The sequence below is a fragment of the Polypterus senegalus genome, chromosome 13, assembly GCF_016835505.1.
Source record: "Polypterus senegalus isolate Bchr_013 chromosome 13, ASM1683550v1, whole genome shotgun sequence".
Lineage (NCBI taxonomy): Eukaryota > Metazoa > Chordata > Cladistia > Polypteriformes > Polypteridae > Polypterus > Polypterus senegalus.
In genome coordinates, this window is record NC_053166.1 from 155,972,381 (window position 1) to 155,993,532 (window position 21,152).

The 21,152-nt window shown below is 43.3% G+C and overlaps 1 protein-coding gene across 4 annotated transcripts in view; it reads right to left on the reverse strand.

The window, feature by feature from the left end:
• Positions 1-21,152, reverse strand: part of vwa3a (von Willebrand factor A domain containing 3A) — a 116,163-nt gene that overhangs the window by 37,797 nt on the left and 57,214 nt on the right. For all 4 annotated transcript variants that reach the window (XM_039775576.1, XM_039775577.1, XM_039775575.1 and 1 more), the window contains 8 exons: positions 16,088-16,191; positions 14,941-15,021; positions 12,207-12,301; positions 10,354-10,473; positions 7,179-7,253; positions 6,938-7,079; positions 6,096-6,282; positions 446-516 (listed from right to left, as the gene is read on the reverse strand). In XM_039775576.1, coding sequence (XP_039631510.1) covers positions 446-516; positions 6,096-6,282; positions 6,938-7,079; positions 7,179-7,253; positions 10,354-10,473; positions 12,207-12,301; positions 14,941-15,021; positions 16,088-16,191 — 875 coding nt within the window. The remainder of the gene's footprint in view (positions 1-445; positions 517-6,095; positions 6,283-6,937; positions 7,080-7,178; positions 7,254-10,353; positions 10,474-12,206; positions 12,302-14,940; positions 15,022-16,087; positions 16,192-21,152) is intronic.

Genomic DNA, 21,152 nt, shown 5'->3' on the forward strand with positions numbered 1-21,152 from the left:
TTCTCTCAGTTTACCACCATGTCAAGATGCTCATGTAACCTGTATGTGTGTGTGTGTGTGCTGGACCATCAATTATGTTGTCTGTTAGACTTTCTCTGAATTCACTGTCGTAATCTTCTTTATTTATTTATCTGGTTTAGTACAATGCTATATACTGCATACCCTGCCATTCTTTCTTATATTCTGTAAGTGCCTTGAGCATGGGAAGGGCGCTATATAAATAAAATGTATTATTATTATTATTAAGTGAATTTTGGCAGCAGCAGTCTGATCCGATTTGGCATCACTGTGACTTGTTGGCTCATTTAATGGGTGAAGCAATGCTGGCGGAGGCCATTTGCTTTTATACTTGTATGTTAGCAGATTTAATCTCTTTTCAGAAAACAGAAAGCTCTTCCTACATTTTTACCGAGAGCAAAATGTGTCAATAAATGTGCAAACCCACCTTTTGGGAAAAATTGACAGCCTTTTCTATTTCCGACATGATGATGTTAATGTCATCGCTGTCAATGATACCTGCAAAAGGAAAATGGCGGAGATGAAGATGAGGGCAACTCAGCACACAGATTACTTCTTGGGTGGTCAGCATGTTGTGAGACACTTCACATTTCACCGTACTGCATATGCTGTACGTTTGTCATTTACCTTTCTCTTGTCAAGTCTTTGTTTAATCAAAACTAGAACGCAGTGTTTAGAGAAATCTATGAATGCAATAAGGAAAGAATTTGGTAAAGTAAACTGCGAGGTTCAATAGCTGCTGTAGTGTGGTGGGTTGTGATATACGGTTCTTCTGAGAGGCCCGTCACCTGCTCAAGAAGGACAAGCGTAACGTCACAACCCACAATGCCACGTTCTAAAGAGACCCCAGAAAGAGTATTTAGGTGGCTCTCAATGTGAAGAGGGCCAAAATACCAGAGGAAAAATCTTGCTGGGATTCTTCTATCCAGTCATGTCATGTCATTTACTAACCCACTTAATCCTTAACAGGGTCCTGGGGGTCTGCTGGAGCCAATCCTAGATAGCATAGGGCACAAGGTAAGAACAAACCCTGGACAGGGCGGCAGACTGTCAAATACATACACACACACACGCACACGGGCTGGTTTAGTGTCACCAAATGCCTTAACTTGCATGTCTATGGATGGAGGGAGGAAACCCACCCACACACACGGGGAGAACATGCAAAGACCACGCAAGGAGGACTCGAGATGTGAACCCTGGTCTCGTTACTGTGAGACAGCAGCGCCAGCACTGCACCACCTATAAAGAGATCGTAATTGAAGGCCACAGCCATGTAGACATTCGTTAAGATGACACATATGGGGTGTCCAGAAGAACCCCTGGTCAACATACAATGCCCCCCAGATCACTCTGGCAGCTGCTGCTGGCATCTTTGTTTAAGTCTCAGCAATACAAAGCAAGCGGAAAGATATTAAAAAGACGGTCGCAATGAGCAAGAAAAATAAGACACAGTGGATTCAGAAAGTCTGCAGACCCCTTCATGTCCTGCACACTTTGTGTCGTAAATTTCATTTTAAGTTGATACATTTGCCATTTATGCCCATCAATCACCATAATGACAAAGTGAAAACGTGTTTTCAGAAAGGTTTGTACAAAAAGTGTGTAAAAAGCAGGGAGGTCTGAATTCTTTCTGTATCCAATGTGTATGTGTGTGTGTATATATTGTCAGGGATGCCAGGGGCAACGACCCGGCCGGGACACCTTGAGGGACTGGAAGAGGGTCAATGCCCACCCTGGATCACGTGGGGGCTGCCTTCCTGGTTGCTTTGGGGGCCACGGGTAGGGGGCTTGGAAGCCCAACCCTGTAGGGACCCATGGTCACCGCCAGGGGGCGCCCCAATGCCTTGGGGACCCTGGACTTCAGCACTTCCGCCACACCAGGAAGTGCTGGGGGGAAGAAGAGAAGGGACACCGGAGAGCTTCCGGAGAACAGCCGGCATTTCCGCCACACTGGGGCGGAATGCCGGGACACACCTGGAGCTCATCCGGGATGATATAAAAGGGGCCGTCTCCCTTCATTCGAGGCTGGGGTCGGGTGGAGGCAGGACAAGGCAGGGGAAGAGAGAGTGGAGGCGGCCCGAAGAGAAGGCATTGTGTGGCCAGGACTGTGTTGGGATTCGTGTGTGCACTTTGACTTTGTAAATATTGTTGTAAATAAACGTGTGGTGGTGGAAAACAACATGTCCGCCTGTCTGTGTGCGGGCCGCGTCCACAATATATATACTCTAGAGCAGGGGTCTCCACCCTTTTTAACCTGAGAGCTCTTTTTATAAAATGAAAATGGCTGAGAGCTCCTCATGTTTTCTAACGTTTATACCACAGCTTATTTCAACCCAAACAAACTGAATAAGCTTGTTTTGCCCAAACCGTTACAAAATGTTGGTGTCCACAACTCACATTTTGTATTAAAACATCACAAAAAATATTTAGTTTACCTGCAAGTGCATTTTGTGTGTCTGTGTATCTCACTCACACTATTGAATTAAAGCCTGAATGCTGTCAACACAAAACAATGCAATTCCAAATCCACAGATATGACTTCTTCATTTGTCATTTTGTCACATGTCACTGTGTCACTTTACTCACAGGTCCAGTCGCATGTGTGATGTGTTTTTTAGTTTGTCAGATGACTGGCACTGAGGTGTCTGGTGGAGTGGAGCCCCTTAGGTTCACTCTCATGGAGTCATTTCAATGTTCGTCTGTCAGTCTTGTTCTCAACTTTGATTTCATGGCATTCATGTCAGATTTACCGAGGTATGGAGACCCAAACAAAGCAGACATTTTCAGAGCTGCTTAGTGAAGATTCTTATAGTTATCTGGCTCTACTAAGCTCCAGGAATGCTGTTGAGACTTTAACTGCACATTATTTTAAAGGTTTACTAATATATAATATATAAAATCCAATGTCTCTCTGTGTCTGTATGTCTGTCCGCTTTTCACGAGAGAAATACTTAACGGATTTAGATCAGTTTTTTTTCTATAATTTGCTTGAACATTCCAGTTGGTTTTCTCTCATTTCACTATGTGTCACAGTTCGGGATTTATTAGTGTGAATCCGAGATCCACGCAGTGGCCGAAGGGAGAGGCCTTCCTCACTCACTCACATGTCAGCTTCGGGGCGTGTACCTTAACTCCGCTTAGCTAGCGAACGAGAGAACAGTTGAATTCAACTTTGCTTGATATTTAAAATAAAGTGTTACTTAGGTCTTGAGGAGTTTGAGTCCGGATATTCTCTTAAGTGTCTGCCACATTGAAAAGATAGACTGCAATTCAGAATGTGGATCGTGATTTTGTGTTAAAAGGATCGTGATGTGATTTTTTTGGAAAGATGACTGGCACTGAGGTGTCTGGTGGAGTGGAGCCCCCTTAGGTTCACTCTTCTGGAGTCATTTCAATGTTCGTCTGTCAGTCTTGTTCTGAACTTTGATTTCATGGCATTCACGTCAGACTCACAGAGGTATGGAGACCCAAACAAAGCAGACATTTTCAGAGCTGCTTGGTGAAGATTCTTATTGTTATCTGGCTCTGCTAAGCTCCAGAAATGCTGAAAATGCTGTTGAGACTTCACTGTAAATTATTTTGAAGGTTTACTAATATATAATATATAAAATCCAATGTCGGCCTGTCTGTATGTCTGTCCGCTTTTCAAGAGAGAATTACTTAACGGATTTAGATCAGGTTCTTTTTCTATAATTTGCCTGAACATTCCGGTTGATTTTGCAACTTCTCTCATTTCGATGTGCATCAGAGTTCGCAGCGGGCCCCCCACTCTGTGCTATGGCAGCTCGAGTGTCTCTCCTGGTGCTCCTCAACTCGGGAATTCTCTTCCCTCTCATATTCGTCAGCTCGATTCAATAACTCATTTTAAAACTGCCCTCAAAACTTATCTTTTCAAACTGGCATACCAATTGTGAATTTTGCGCTGTTACTGCCAGTTATTCTTGTTTGTTTGCTAATTATTGCTTTTTAATTTATCATTCTCTTGTTTTAATTTTACTAATGTTGTTTAATTTTATTGTAAGGTGACCTTAAGTGCTAACAGGAAACGGGATTTTCTAATGGCCAAATATAACCAAAAGAATTGTTCAGCCTTACCTATGAAATGTAATCCCCCGGGATCTGGTTCGGAGCGTACAGCGGTTGGTACAATTCCAAGCAGCACATCCATTCCTTCACTCCACAGCAGTGCCACTCGCAATATGGCGGCGACGTTGACGTACGATACTGCTGGTCATGCGCCGTCTAGTAATTCTGTGTCTATGGTTATAACACCACTGATGTCATTTCAGGTGTCCGTCCACGTGGACCCGCCTCTTCCCGCCAGAAGAACTTAAGACCGGATGATCCACCATCTTGAGGTCAGTTCAGTTGAGAACTTGTGCCTGAAAAGACGTCTCCTCAATTATTGCTTGTTTTTCTCCGTGTTGTTCTTAATCGTGGCCTGTCTGATCTCTCACTGTCTGCTATATAATGAGACACAATGGTCTGTGTGTCCAGTCTCGCAGAGCCATCTGATTGGCCAGCTTGGCTTTGGTGTGATTGGTCGTTTAGGTTTTGGTGAGGTGATGAAAGAGGAAGTGTGAGTGTGAGACGCACAAGGAAGAGTAAAGGCGCACACTGAGAGAGTTGCTTTCAAAGATGGAAAGTATAAAACTGGACAGGAGGTGAGAAAGGTGCCTTGAAAAGGATGATAGAGGCAGAGAAGCAGGCTTTATGGGAATACACACAAGAACGGGAGCAGCAGGAGAGTTTCACACACATGTGGATACTGAGTGAAAGCTAAATGTAGGGCAAGAAACAGTCATTTTAATTATGCTATTTGCTGCCTTCGACAGGTACTGTATTAATACAGGATATATATAGTGATGGATGACACACATGGGTGGGCGTCCTGGCCAGAATGCAGCATGATTCCTTAATTGGATGGCCCTATGCTGCCACAAGAAACAGGGCAAAGATTGTCCTGTCTCGCCCAGAAGACAGGCAGAAGTTGCCATTGCGACAGTGGGTACACTGGATGGGTTGGACCAAGGAGCAAAACCTGGCCGGGAAGAGGCAACCTGGCAGGACTAAGGGCTGCCCCAACACAATAGCTACAAATGGTACGTTTTTCCTTTGCCTCCACTTGATATTTGCTGAAATTCTTCCATTTTCCCTCTTGCTTTTCCCATTGTCTTTTCACAGAACGCTGAGCTTAAGGGCGATTTATATTGATTTGCATATTCAAAGAGGCATAATTCTGGGAGGAGTTGGGTGGCGGGGCAGAAGGCACGTGCACGAGCGTTACTTTTCACGCTGACTGGGATTTATGTAGTGGAAGCGGAACGTGGAAGTTGGCGAACAAACAGAATTATGCATCTGGATTTTTATGTGCGTAAGCACATTTCGGCTTTTGTGCTTACGTCATGTTATAGTGTGAGTTCTACGCACGGCGTTATGCATGAGGCCCCTGGACTCTAAAGACTTGGACCTTCATCCTTTTGCAGAGACATCGGGAGCGCCACACACCCCTTTCCAGCGGGTATTTTTAGATATTTATGTGTATATCCTGTATAAGAATATGCATGAACCATTCTGGGAAAAAACGTCCATCCATCCATCCATCCCACTATATCCAACAACAGGGTCACGGGGGTCTGCTGGAGCCAATCCCAGCCAACACAGGGCGCAAGGCAGGAAACAAACCCCAGGCAGGATGCCAGCCCACCGCAGGGCACACACCCACACACTAGGGGCAATTTAGGATCGCCAATCCACCTGACCTGCATGTCTTTGGATTATGGGAGGAAACCCACACAGACACGGGGAGAACATGCAAACTCCACGCAGGGAGGACCCGGGAAGCGAACCCACAGGTCTCCTTACTGAGGTGCAGCAGCGCTACCACTGCGCCACCGTGCCACCTGGGAAAAAAACATTGACAACTATTTCCAAAATTAAACCACTTAAAGAAAATGTATACATGCAGAATCCATCAAAGTTTCCATTCTCATTATTTATCTGTTTCCATTTCTTTAAAAGTTGAAAACAATACAAAGTAGCCTATGCCATTAGAAGTCGCGGCAGTAACTTACCAGTTTCATTAAACCAATGGAATCGCCCCTTGCTACTGTTGGCCAGGTCTCGATATACGACAGCAGTTTCTCGAGGTGTAGCGAAGCGGGCAGGGATCATGTCCAGCGTATTGATGCTGAAGAGGCAGATGTGGATGCGGAGGTCTCGGCCAGCGCACAACTCGGCCACATAACTACACAGCACAGCCTGAAAGGAGAGGACCACAGGATGAGTCCACACTTCTGGCAGGATTTCTGACTGAAATGTGATTAAAAACAGTGACACGTTTTCAAAATGTTCTGCACAGTGAATCACTGGTGTAGTAAAAGAAAAACTGTGGGAAGACAATTTTGTGATTTTCATTCGACTAAATGGCCAATAATTATTTCCTTGTCCATCCACACAAAACAAAAAAAGGCCAGGGAGCTTCGTCAAATACACACAGAAGGGCACCACATGCGGCCCAACACAATCTCGCTCCTTTTCATCCAAAATTGCATGATGCCAATCCAATAAGAAAGCAACATTAAGAACTCAGCATAAAGCCCATTACTAAGTAGTCAAAATAAGGCATTGCGGCCCTTCTTCAAGTAGTTATCCTGAAACTGATACCTGATACATAACATGCGTTGCCCTGGTAGTAAAGCTTAGGACGTGTTATACTTACAGCTTTCAAAATCCTCTTGTGGAGGTATCTACAAACATCACTTGTAAATTTACGAATCCCACCCTAAAATATTTAATGTTCTTATATTGTGAAAAGGGCACAAAGCTATCCTTATTATCAGAGTTGACAAATTTATGATAAGCTTCTGTGGATTCGAGGATCTGTGCAGTTGGAACAGCGAGAAAGCAAACGCACCTCCTCCTGGTCAGGGACTCCGCTGGTGAACAGGTAAATGCCTTGGCATTCCGGCGCATCCTCCAAAGCGTCCACCTCCATCACGTACTTCAAGGCATTCATCAAATTGCGGCTTCCTTCGCATTCTAAATCTAGCACCCACCTGGGAAATAAAGGAGACACGGACCATATGTGTCCATTAAAGCTGGTCGAAGGTACTCACATACGAGTAAGAACATTTGAAAACATGCCGTCCACTCACTTCCAGGCGTCCTGCAGGTTATCAGGGGTTGGAGTGACCATTTCATTGCTCAACGCTTTAATGCCTTTGCCAAAGCTGAAAAAAAAAAAAAAACAAAATACAGTAGAGTCTCGCTTATCCGACATAAACGGGCTGGCAGAACGTCGGATAAGCGAAAATGTCGGATAATGGGAGGTGTTAAGAAAAAGCCTATAAAAACGTCAAACTATGTTAGAATTTTGCACATTACGGACCTAATACAGTGGCCTGGTTCATGAACGTCTCTGAACACGTACAAATCGGGTTATGACCAAAAAGTTCGCCAAACTTTTGCCTCTGTTCACGACCATATACTCGGTATAGGAACAAGCCAGTTTCCCTTTCGGTTTGTGTGCGCCGATGATTTCCGCACATGTTCAGTCTCTCCCTGTGCATTTCCTGTGCAGCGCGAGAGAGACACAGACACACACACACACACACGAGAGAGACACAGACAGACACACATACGCGCGAGAGAGACACAGACAGACACACACACACGCGCGCGCGAGAGAAAAAGAGACACACATACGCGCGAGAGAGACACAGACAGACACACATACGCGCGAGAGAAAGAGAGACACGCACACAAGCGTGTGAGAGAGAGACAGACAGACACACACAAGCACGTGAGAGAGAGACACAGACAGACACACACAAGCACGTGAGAGAGAGACACAGACAGACACACACACACGCGCGCACGCGCGAGAGAGAAAGAGAGACACACACACACAAGCGCGTGAGAGAGAGACACCATGCACACACGCCAGAGAGGGCTGGCCACATAATCCACTGTAATCATGTTTTACAACAAAACAACATAAAAATTTAACTGAAAAAATGAACTTAGCAACAAAAAATAGGCTACACTCATGCTCGCAACTTGCAGTTCTTGTTGCCGATTGATGCGTTTTTTTTTTGCGTTGGGATGTCGGATAATACAGAATGTTGGATAAGCGAAGGTCGGATAAGCGAGACTCTACTGTACTGTCAAATTCTTATTGTTAATGCAGTTAACTTAAGTCATTGAGTTGTCTGGAGAAGACCTAAGTCAGGGTGTAGAACTCCGGGACTGGAGGGCCGCAGTGGCTGCAAGTTTTCATTCTAACCCTTTTCACTGCTAATTAACTCCTTTTCCCTTCATTTTAATAGCCCTGCTTTTAAGGATTCAGTCCTCTGATTTGATTCTTTCCTTCATTAAATGGCAGCGAAACAGAAATGAGCCAACAGACGGCCAGCTAAACTGAGGCTTCAGACTCCAGCCAATATCATTCCAACCAGCTCCTTAATGAGAAGCCCATTCTTGCTATTAATTAAACCCATTATTTAATTTCATGGCTTGTTGCTGCTCTCATTCTACCACAGCATACATTTCCAAAACTGTGGATTTTCTGTTTTTTCTAAGAACATCGTCAAAATGTTTTGGTGACCTCGGAGATCAACCTTACTGAGACCCCCACCTCTCTTTACGTTCAAATAATGTGGTTAGCTGGTCATGTGGCGGCTCGTTTTGTGTCTTAATTGTTTGGCTGCTAATTAACACTTTCAGGGCTGATGTCGACTTTTGTCAAAAGGAGGAGTTGACGATGGTAATTGACTGTAAACTGTGCCAAAACCAACCGTTATGTTTTAGTTGGACTTTTGTTGCTAGAAGGAAAGTTAGCTTCATTGGTTTGACCGAGATTTTCTACGCTCGTGTGAGTAGCAAGGTGCAAACAAGAGCAAAACTGGCGCTGACATAATGGCAAGAGATCAAAGTGAATGCGTAAAGCTAAATACTCCATGGACGGCATCTTGCCTATTATCTCCTAACTAGACTATGACTTGCCGGGTTCCAGCTTGAGTGGACTAGTCCACAGCTAATCTCGCCAGGAGGACTGCATCTAAACAATGATAAGAGGTAGAAACCACATTGTAATGCACTGCGACCGTGACCACTGCCATCCCCAGCCACGCAAAGACAGCCTGGCAGCAAGTCTGCCACACATTCTTGGCAAACTGGCAGCCGCAGCATGCAGCAACAGACGTTTTACGCCGATTTCTGTGTGAAACTGTTACTTTTCAGAAACTATGTTTATTTGGAAAAAATATTCAGCCCTCAAAGAGTTTAAGGAAAAAGAAACATTAAAACAAAGGCAAAAGAAGTTAATTAGCAGCAAACAACCGGTCACTAATGAAGAAAATGGTTAGAATAAAAACCTGCAGCCACTGCGGCCATCCAGGACTGGAGTTCGACACCCCTGGCCTAAGTGGTTGAGAAAGAGCATAGCACCGCATATACAAGGGGAGACCCAAAACGTCTCGGTATCGGCCAACAGCACGGGAGTAGGGTGTAGTTATCATCGATGTCAACTAGGGTGTAGCTATCGCACAGTCTCTCAGATTTTTTGCAATATCTTTTTCGCCCCTTGCTCTTCACCAACACACGTGTTTGTTTTCAAACTTTTACTTCTTCCATTTCTTGTCCGCACCTAATTTAATATCTGTCTTAAAATGGAAAGCAGGAACTGGCCCAATACAGAATGCCAGTCAATCATCAGTTGTGTATGCAGACACAGTAAGAAACGTCAGCAGCCCTAACTGGTCTGACGATAGCAGCACTTGAAGCTGTGCAGAGGACAGCAGCCAAGCACTCAGAGAATTAAACCTGTTTAGTCTCGAACAGAGGAGTCTGTGTGGGGTCCTCATTCAGGTCTTCAAAATCCTCCAAGGCATCGCTAAAGGTGATCGGCAACTAAACGGTGAATCGCATACTAAAGGACGCCTAGGGGAAGTTCATTTAGGACTGAACCAAGAAAGCACTCCTTTAAACAAAGAGTTCTGGGAATCTGGAAGAAACTACCAAGTCATGAAGGTGAAGCAGCAACCTTGACCACATTTTATGAAGGGTCTGAATGAGATATTGGGACAGCGTAGCCATTAGTTTAGGGTTCCTGGAATGACTTTGCCCCCCCCGTATTAGTTAAACAAACAAGCCTGATGGGCTGATTGGTCTCCTCTTGTTTATCAAATTTCTTAGGTTCTCGTATTTTTAGAGAGGAAGAGCAAATCGTCATCAAAAGAAAATTCAGGTGAAACATTATGTGAAGGTGAACGGTCCAGTCATCCGCCCGCTAAGCCAACAGAATAACATAATAAAAGATGATAAACGTACGCCATAATGTTAAAGCATTCCTTATTTGTCATCTGCTGCTCCAGAAGAAGCCTCAAGGAGTGCTGTATGTGGATTATGTACATGGCGTTGGTCAACGAGGTATCGATCAATATTAGTACCCTAGAAAGAGAGAGGGAGAGAGCAAAACGTATTACACCACGAGCAGGTCAAGATCACAAACATGAGTTTAGCCAGTAAAACAGTGGCCTACAATTTCTACCTCATTTTTCCTTAAATTAACTCAATTAAAAGAAACATTCGTTAAAAGTTACCTTTGTTTCTCAAACTCTCAAACTGAGGGAAAAACTATTAAGTTCAGTACAGCACTACGGCCTGAGTTTAGGAAGCTCTCATTTATAGCAATACTGATGGTTTGTGCTAACCCTCTTCGTCCCTACACGATGAAGGCCTGGTACCAGAAGCTGACGTGAACAGTGTGTCCACTTTCTTAGTGTCCCGGTAAGTCTGCAAATTCGTAAACACACTGGACAACGCATTTTATCAAAAGTTTCATTTCACAAAAAAGTTTGGTGGTTATGAAGGACGGCTTCCAATACTTTCCCTACACTTCGTATACGAGAAAGTCAGGGAGGTCTGAAACGTCGAGATTCATCAAAATCTCAACATCAGATTTTTGGACGATTACAATACTTTCCCTATACTTTGTAGGCAAGGAAGTCATGGAGGTCTGAAACGTCGAGATTCATCAAAATCTCAACATCAAATGTTTGGACGATTACAATACTTTCCCTATACTTTGTAAGTGAGGAAGTCATGAAGGTCTAAAACGTCGAGATTCATCAAAATCTCGACATCAAATCTTTAGACAATTACAATACCTTCCCTATACTTTGTGTACAAAAAAGTAATAAGAAATGGGAGATGAAATGTGGTCAAGAAAACAGGCAAGAGTCAAAACCAAAAAAAACAGCTGACCGGTTGTCAAGTACATAACACTAAGCGAAAAATCGAAGTCTTTTAACTAGAAAAATATTGGTTTGTAACCTGGAATAGATAAATCAAAATAAAGCAACACGCGCCAACACGGGAATCCTGACAGCGGATACTCTGGAATAGAAAGTGCCTGTCTTTATGCTGGTCTCTCCAAATGACATCAAACGTTGCATACTTCCAGGTGATTCTGGGAGATCTCCGTGGCAACATATGATGCTCAGCTATAAACAATGCAATGTCGCGATATACTGTTATTAAAATTAAACTCCAAATATTGCATGTTGTAAAAAAAAAATGAAGGTGAAAATCATAATCCTTGGGGTCTAAAACTTCACATTTCATGTACAATGCATACTCAGACCTCGCAGAGAAGGTAACCAAAAAATGAATGAAAACAGCATATTGTAAGAACCTGGAGAGGAAAAAGGGAAAGAAGGAAGAAAAATAATTGTAGTCACGCTGATTATATGGAAGGAGAAGTGGCCTCTCGGAAAAGGCACCATGTCAAATAAAAAATGATACATATTTGAACACGGGACTGTATATAGAGTAATGGCGTCTGAGGTTTGGGGATCTGGAATGCCCCCTACAGGCCACAACTATTAATTTGTTTAGTTTCCTGCCCTATATGGACTACAATTTTATTTTCTACTTTCGTTACAGTGGGTGTTTTACACCAAGCCACTCTGATGACCCCTTCATGCAACTCTGACACCGCGTCACTAAACATGTGAAAGTGACAATTGTCACGAGATGACTGATGGCAGTCTATGGGGTCAATACTTGGGCACATCTTTGTGATTAATCGATGGAGAGGAGTAGGGGGTTGCAGTCATCACCGGGACACCAAATGCCCTACTTAGCTGTCCCATGAGCCCCAGAATGCAGGATTTGCTTGCCTCTTTTCTCCGACAGTCCCCCATATCTGTCTGCTGCCTGTCGTCAGCCAGTCAATCCTTTTCTCATACATTTTCACGGCTTTGGTCAGTTGTTTCTGTAGTTCGGGATAAAAAAAGGAAATATTTATTTTTTCTTACCTTCTCATTTTTGCATATACAGTGTTATAAACATTAAATGCGGACAAGACAGCAAATGCCTAATAAAAAATAATAATTCTTTCCATTGATATAATGCTTTTCTCACTACTCCATGTGCATTACATAGCAAGTGGGGAGCCACCTCAACCACCAGTAATGTGTAGCATCCACCTGGAGGATGCAATGGCAGCCATTTTGTGCCAACACACTCACCACTCATTAGATGGCGAGAGGGTGAGAGACGGTTAGACAATTAGAGACAGGGGATAATTAGGGGACCAGAATGACAAGGCCAAAGATGCCCAGGGATTTTTGATGAGCATAAACTATCAGCCCGTCTATTTTCATTCAAATGATGGCACCATTTTTACAGCACACTTTCCCTGTCACTGCACTGGTGGCATTGGGATCCACACACAGACCACAAGGTAAGCGCCCCAAACTGGCCTCACCAACACCTCTTCCAGCAACAACCCAAGCTTTTCCTAGATGGCCTCTCATCCAAGTGCTGGCTGGGCCCGCATCTGCTTACCTTCTGGTGGGATGTCTGCTGGCCATATTGTTCTAAATACAATGGTTAATTTTTAGACACATTTGTATTTGATGAGCAGATAAGCCGTTAGGGTATCTACCAAAGTACATTTCCATAATGCTTGGTCCTACGTTTGTAATGTTGTAAGAAGCTACACCCAAATTTAGACTCAATAAACCCCACACAGCTCTCCACTCAGTCCACAGCGGTGGCCATTGTAACAAATCTCCGAAAGCGACATGAACGCTTAGCTGTTACCAGACTATACGGTGAGTCTGACCAGTAACTTTAGGGCTAAGAAACTTGTCAAATCTGCATGTAGCTGCCACATTGCCAGTTTCCCAAACTGGGCAGCTACTGAGTTGGCATGATAGAATTCAGCACGAGTGAAACACTTAGACAAAAGAAATACCACAGACCAGTGAAGTTTGTTCAAAAAAAAAAAAGTTTAGTGAAAATTTAAAAACAAACACAGATCATAAAAAATCAGGAAAAAGTTATTACACATGCAGAAAAAGAGGCAAAAAATAAAGAGGAAAAGGTTTCTCCGTTGTTTAATTACGAGTGTGGCTGTCTCAGACTTCAAAATCCTCCTTTTAACGTATAAAGCCTTAAATGGCCGAGGCCCTGCTTACTTATCTGAACTTATCATTGCTTACAAACCTGAATGCACATTAAGATCTCAAAATGCCGGCCTGATTAAAATTTCAAGGAACAAAGTAACGTATGAGGTCGTGGGGTGAGCTTTCAGTTGCAGGAAACCGAAGCTGTGCAATGACCTGCATAATTAATAAAGGAGTTGCCCCTTCGATCTCAGCTTTTAAATCAGAAGAATCATAACTTCAGTTCAGAATACCCTGACTAGAGCTGCAGATTAGCTGTGCATACTGCATCTCTGCTGTTAGTCATGAGTACTAAAATATAAGGAATATGTTTTCACATCTAATATAGTGCCTTTTACATCCATCTATCTATCTATCTATCATATAGCACCTTTCCTATCTATCTATCTATCTATCTATCTATCTATCTATTATATAGTGCCTTTTACATCTATCTATCTTTCTATCTGTCTATCTATTATATAGTGCACTTCATATTTATCTATCAATATATCTATGCCTTTCACATCTACCTATCTATCAATCTATCTTACTATCTAATTGTGCCTTTCATATCTATCTATCTATCTATCTATCTATCTATTATATACAGCCTTTCATATCTATCTAAAGTGTACTTCATATCTATCTATTAACATGATAATTAATAATTAATACATCAATAATTACTAATTAATTCATATTAATATTTAACATGGCTTTCTGCTAACATCACCTTCATTTAATCCTGATACTCTGTATATTCATTTTATTATCATAACTATTCATGGTGGCTCTAAAATCCGTACTAAGCCCTACTCTCTCGTCTGTTTCTTTTCTCGGTTTTCTGTGGTGGCGACCTGCACCGCTACCACCTAATCAAAGCACTGTGATGTCCTACATTGATGGATTAAAAGCCAGACGTCTACATGACCATCATCATCAAGTCCTTCCAAGAGAACCCTAAATACAACGAGGACTGTTTCATTTATGTGAGGTAGAATGGCCAGAGGGGACTGGGAGGTCCCATGGCCTGGAACCCCTGCAAATTTTATTTTTTCTCCAGTTATCTGGAGTTTATGATTTTCTGTCCTCCCTGGCCATCGGACCTTACTCTTATTCTATGTCAATCAGTGTTGTCTTATTCTAATTCTTACTTTCTTTTATTTCTCTTTTCTTCATCATGTAAAGCACTTTGAGCTACGTTATCTGTATGAAAATGTGCTATAGAAATAAATGTTGTTATTGTTATTATATAGTGCACTTCACATCTGTCTGTCTATCTATCTATTATATAGTGCCTTTCACATCTATCTATCTATCTATCTATCTATCTATCTATCTATCTATCTATCTATCTATCTATCTATCTATCTATCTATCTGTCTATCTATCTATCTGTCTATCTGTCTATCTATTATAAATCTCTCTCTCTTCTAACATTTCAGATGTGCTCACATACCTGGTAGTTATAAAGCAGAGGGGGGTCCACATGCACGTTTTTTACTGTTCCGTCATGCCACTCAAACTGCATCATTGCTTTCTGAGGAGATTAGAAATTAAAATCAATCAGTAGTTTGTCAGACTTAAACAACCAAAGGAGATAGACAGTAAAAATTTGAAATATATAGTAACAAATAAATAAATAATATCAGCAACTAATAATAAAAAAACATTAGTAACAAGTGTAACAATTGTACTGAATATAAATAAGCTAACAGGGGCCAGATCTGTGGACCGGGGGCCGCACAGAGTTTACAGTCCGGACCACCAAGGGGTCAGAGGTGTTGCAGATCCTGGTAGAAGTGCTTTGGATGCCACAGTATGGGACAAAGAGACAGTAGGAGGGGAGGGAGTGGGCCTTCACAATGCCTCCCAAAGATGTCTTTAAAGGCCCCAGTGACCTCCTCTGCTATGCCCACTGCCCGTTGTACTGTAGGACTTAACGGTCAGAGACCCAGCAGTTTCTAAACCAGATAGTGATGCAGATAAGACGCTCAAACCTGCTTATTCTAATTATGAATTGTGGGAGGCCATTGTTTTCCCTGCAGCATCAGGCACAAAGGAGCTATCAGCCGCGGATGGGATGCCATCACTTCACACAATGTACTCCCACACTTGCTCTCAATACGGAGTCAAGTCAGAATCGGCGGATTCGTCTATCAAGCATCACTCTGGGATGCTAGATGAAAGTTGGAGTAGCTGGAAAAACATTCATTAGCCGTGTGTGAAATGCAACACTCTGAACCTTCACATCACATGTGATCTTAACTCTGTGCCACCAGGCCAAGTGACTCACTCTGTGGCATGAATCACTTCTTCATTAAATATGCACAACGACTCTCCTTCTCCTTTCCAGCTTTCTGGTTTTATAATCTCGTCTCGGCCTCGTGACTGAAGGCCTGACGTGAGTCTTCAACGTCGACTCATCGAGCCGGAGATATTAAGATGCTGCTCGGTTTCAAACAGAACACAACTTGGCACCTTGCTGGCAAGCAGATATGAAGGAAAACAACTAGCTGCACCCACCCTAACTTTTAAAATGACATTCTAATGATTAGGTAGATTATTAAAAAAAATTAGCCCCAAACCCCTATCCCCCAAGTTACCTCATGTAATGTAGAGGACACCGTTTTCCGAAGAATGGGAACAAAGTCTTCAATTGGTGAAAAAGCATTGGGAGCAAGAATCTGGTACAGGCTTAATTTCTTGGCTGGTAAAAAGAGCGCATGATTTAGATTTAGTCACTTCAGTAAAGAGAAACCCGTCAATTTAACTCTCACTGTCAACACTAACAAGCTCTCAGATCAGAGCACTGCTCGGTCATCAAATCCTAATGTGTCCCTGAGCCGAGTCCCCTTCAAGTGGGACGTTACAATACCCTGCTGTTAAAACCAGTCTGACAAAAAGAGACCCCCAGAGTTCAAACTCCAGCTGCCTTAATGGCTTCCATGTCACTTTACGTTTGTTTAGAGATGAGTGGGTGAGCTGGAAAACTGGAGTTGGGCAACCAGGCTATCTGAAAAATGGGAAAACTCAGGTTGTGGCTTCCCAATACAGTGGGTTCGGAAAGTCGCCAGACCCCCTTCACGTTCTGCACACTTTACTGGGTTGTAGATTTAATTTAAGATTGATAAATTTGCCATTTTTGCTCATCCATCTACAGTCAATAACCCAGAATGACCAAGTGAAGACGTGTTTTCAGAAAACTTGGCAAATTTATTACAATTTAAGAACTGAACTCTCTCATTCCTAGAAGCCCCTCTGCTGTGGCCCTCCACATTGTGCTCAGGTGACGCCTATTCGCTTTAATTCTCCTTGAGGTGTTGAGCGGAGTCCCACATGTGACAATCTAAATCGTTTAGAAAGGCACACCGTGTACCCGCGTCCAGAAAGGCCCAACAATTCACACTGCATGGCAGGACAAAAACATGAATCCCATGTTTTCAGAAAAGTTGTCAAATGTATTAAAAATCAAAAAGTGAACTCTCATTCCTAGAAGTATTAAGACCCTTAATTCAGTACTATGTAGTATGGAGAAAGATGATCCACTGTGGCAACCCCTAAATGTGGGCAGCCGAAAGAAGAAGAAGAATTCCGTACTTTGTAAGAAGCCCCTTTGGCAGCCATTCCAGCTTCGAGTCTTCTTGTTTTAAGTCTCTATGAGGTTTGCACACCTGGATTTGGGCAGTTGATTCCATTCTTCCTGGCAGATCCCCAGAAGCTCCGTTAGATTGGACAGGAAGTGTCTGTGAGCTGCCATCTTCAGGTCTCTCCACACGTGTTCCATGGGGGGTTTAGGTCTGGGCTTTGTCCGGACCACTCAAAAGCACCCAGGGACACCTCTCCAGTGTTGTCTTGGTCACATACTTCGGGTCTTTTTCCTGATGATAGGTGATCTGACACCACAGTCTGAGGTGGCGCGCACCCTGCAGCAGGTTTTTCTTCAGGCACCTCTCAGTGTTTAGCTGCATTCATCCTCCCCTCAATTCTGACCAGTCCCCCTGTCCCTGCACCCTCCATAGCATGAAGCTGCCACCACCGTACTTCACCGTAGGGATGGCATTAGGCCAGTGTCGAGCAGTGGATCAAACAGAGAGTTCAATTTTTGTCTCATCAGACCAGGATATCTTTCTCCTCAGCTCTCAGCTCAAAAACTTAAATGTCTCCTTCATATAAGTATTCAGACCCCTTTGCTGTGGCCCTCCAAATTGTGCTCAGGTGCCTCCTGGTTTGGTTGTAATTCTCCTCAAGACGTTTCTAGAATTTGATTGGGGACCACGTGTGGCAAACTGAATCGACTGGACATCGTTTAGTACCCCCGTGTATCGAAGAAGGACCAAAACCCAAGCCTTGAAGTCCAAGAAACACTATGTAGACCTCAGCAATCAAACTGTGATGAAGCATAGACCAGAGGAAGCGGATTTCCAAAGCTTTGCATGTTCCCAGGAACACATTGGCCTCAAGAAATTGACCAGGGGGCCAAAACGAGTAGATGATCATTGATACAGACAATGAAATAGCAGATGCCCTAAACTTACATTTTTCTGAGGTGTTCACAAGTGAGCAAGTGGATAACCTCAGAGCGGTAACAGGGACTACTAAGGAGGTACTGAGGGATTTGGAAATTGTAGAGGGAGAAGTGCTGCTCAGATTAAATAAAATGAAATCAAACAAATCACCAGGCCCAGATAATATTTATCCTCATGTTCTTAAGGAGGCCAGTGAGTACAGATATAAACCCTTGACACATATTTTAAGAAAGTCACTGTGCACTGGAGAGATTCCAAAGGACTGGAAAATGGCAAATATCATCCCATTATATAAAAAGGGTGACAGGGCAGATCAGAGCATCTATAGACCAGTAAGCTTAACGTGCATCACAGGAAAATTAATGGAAGGAATTATTAAGGATAAGATTGAGCAACACATGGCAAGGACAGGAGTTGTTCTGAACAGTCAGTGTGGGTTCAGAAGAGGGAGGTCGTGTTTTACGAACATGTTGGAATTCTATGAGTTGGCAACAAAAGGATACGATCAAAGTGGAGCAGATGAGATTATTTATCTGGACTTTCAGAAAGCATTTGATAAGGTGCCACATGAGAGGGTGGGCATCAAGTTAAAAGAAGTGGGAGTTCAGGGTGATGTTTTTAGATGGCTGCAGAATTGGCTGAGACACAGGAAGGAGAGGGTGATGGTGCGAGGAACCTCATCAGAACTGGCCGATGTTAAGAGTGGTGACCAGCAGGGGTCAGTGCTAGGGCCGCTGCTATTTTTAATATATATAAATGATTTAGATAGGAATATAAGTAACAAGCTGGTTAAGTTTGCAGATGATACCAAGATAGGTGGATTAGCAGATAATTTGGAATCCGTTATATCATCACAGAAGGACTTGGATAGCAGACAGGCTTGGGCAGATTTGTGGCAGATGAAATTTAATGTCAATAAATGTAAAGAATTACACATAGGAAGTAAAAATGTTAGGTTTGAATACACAATGGGCGGTCGGAAAATCGAGAGTACACCTTATGAGAAGGATTTAGGAGTCACAGTGGACTCAAAGCTATCAACTTCCCGACAGTGTTCAGAAGCCATTAAGAAGGCTAACAGAATTTCAGGTTATATAGCCTTGATGTGTGGAGTACAAGTCACAGGAGGTTCTGCTCAACCTTTATAATGCACTGGTGAGGCCTCATCTTGAGTACTGTGTGCAGTTTTGGTCTCCAGGCTACAAAAGGACATAGCAGCACAAGAGAAGGTCCAGAGAAGAGCGACTAGGCTGATTCCAGGGCTACAGGGGTTGAATTATGAGGAAAGATTAAAAGAGCTGAGCCTTTACAGTTTAAGTAAAAGAAGATTAAGAGGTGACATGATTGAAGTGTTTAAAATTCTGAAGGGAATTAGTCCAGTGGATCGAGACTTGTATTTTAAAACGAGTTCATCAAGAACACGGGGACGCAGTTGGAAACTTGTGAAGGGTAAATTTCGCACAAACATTAGGAAGTTTTTCTTTACACAAAGAACGATAGACACTTGGAATAAGCGACCAAGTAGTGTGGTAGACAGTAAGACGTTAGGGACTTTCAAAACTCGACTTGATGTTTTCTTGGAGGAAGCAAGTGGACAGGACTGGCGAGCTTTGTTGGGCTGAATGGCCTGTTCTCGTCTAGAGTGTTCTAATGAAGTCTAATGAACAGCTGTGGTTGAGGAATTCACAAAGAAGCCAGTGGTCCCTCTAGCAGAGCTGCAGAAGTTCCTGTGCTGAGGTGGGAGAACCTGTTAGAAGGACTGTTACTATTCACTAGGTGTTCATGGTGAGGTGGTTAGATGGCGTAAAAGGTATAAAACAGTTTAAAGGACTCGGAGAGCTGAGGAGAAAGATGTCCTGGTCTGGTGAGACAAAAGTTGAACTCTCTGGGCAGAACTCTGCTTGATCCACTGCTTGTCACCATCCCTGTGGTGAAGTACGGTGGTGGCAGCTTCATGCTACGGAGGGTGCAGGGACAGGGGGACTGGTCAGAATTGAGGGGAGGATGAATGCAGCCAAACTCCAAGAGGTGCCTGAAGAAAAACCTACTGCAGGGTGTGCACCACCTCAGACTTGGGCGTCAGGTCACCTATCAGCAGGACAAAGACCCAAAGTATATGACCAAGACAAGTCCCTGGATGTTCTTGAGTGGCCCAGACCTAAACCCCTCATGGAACACGCATGGAGAGACCTGAAGATGGCAGCTCACAGATGCTTCCTATCCAATCTAACGGAGCTTGAGGGGATCTGCCAGGAAGAATGGAATCAACTGCCCTAATCCAGGTGTGTAAAGCTCATAGAGACTTAAAACAAGAAGACTCAAAGCTGCAATGGCTGCCAAAGGGGCTTCTACAAAGTACGGAATTCTTCTTTCGGCTGCCCCCATTAGGGGTTGCCACAGCGGATCATCTTTCTCCTCACTGCAACGTACTGAATTAACGGTCTTAATACTTCTGGGAATCAGAGTTCAGTTTTTGATTTTTAAAACATTTGCAAACCTTTCTGAAAACATGGGTTGATGTTTTTGTCCTGCCATGCAGTGTGAATTGATGGGACTATCTGGACGCGGCTACACGGTGTGCCTTTCTAAATGCTCTCCAATCAATTTAGTTGGTCGCAGGTGGGACTCCAATCAAGTTCTAGAAACTTCTCAGGCGTCACCTGAGCACAATCTGGAGGGCCACAGCACTGAACACTTCTAGGAATGAGAGACTTCCATCCATTTTTCAACCCACTGAATCCGAGCACAGGGTCACGGGGGTCTGCTGAAGCCAATATGAGAGACGTCAGTTCTTGATTTCAATAAATTTGCAAAGCTTTCTGAAAACACGTCCTCACTTGGTCATCATGTGTTATGGAGTGTAGACTGAAGGATACACTTTTCAAATGAAATCTACAACACAATCAAGTGGGCGGAAGGTGAAGAGGGTCTCGATACTTTCTGAAGCCGCCGTATGTCCCTCCTGGTCTGGTGCACATAAAAAATGTTTGCACTTTAGACCCCAGTTTAGCCAGTTATTTCCCCCAGTCCAGGACAGTAATCCCTCTTCTGTGTGTGTGTGTGTGTGTCTCACAATTCTGGATAAATACAAAAGGTTTGATATCACATTAAGAACAGAGAACTAGTGCTGCATCCCATTTAA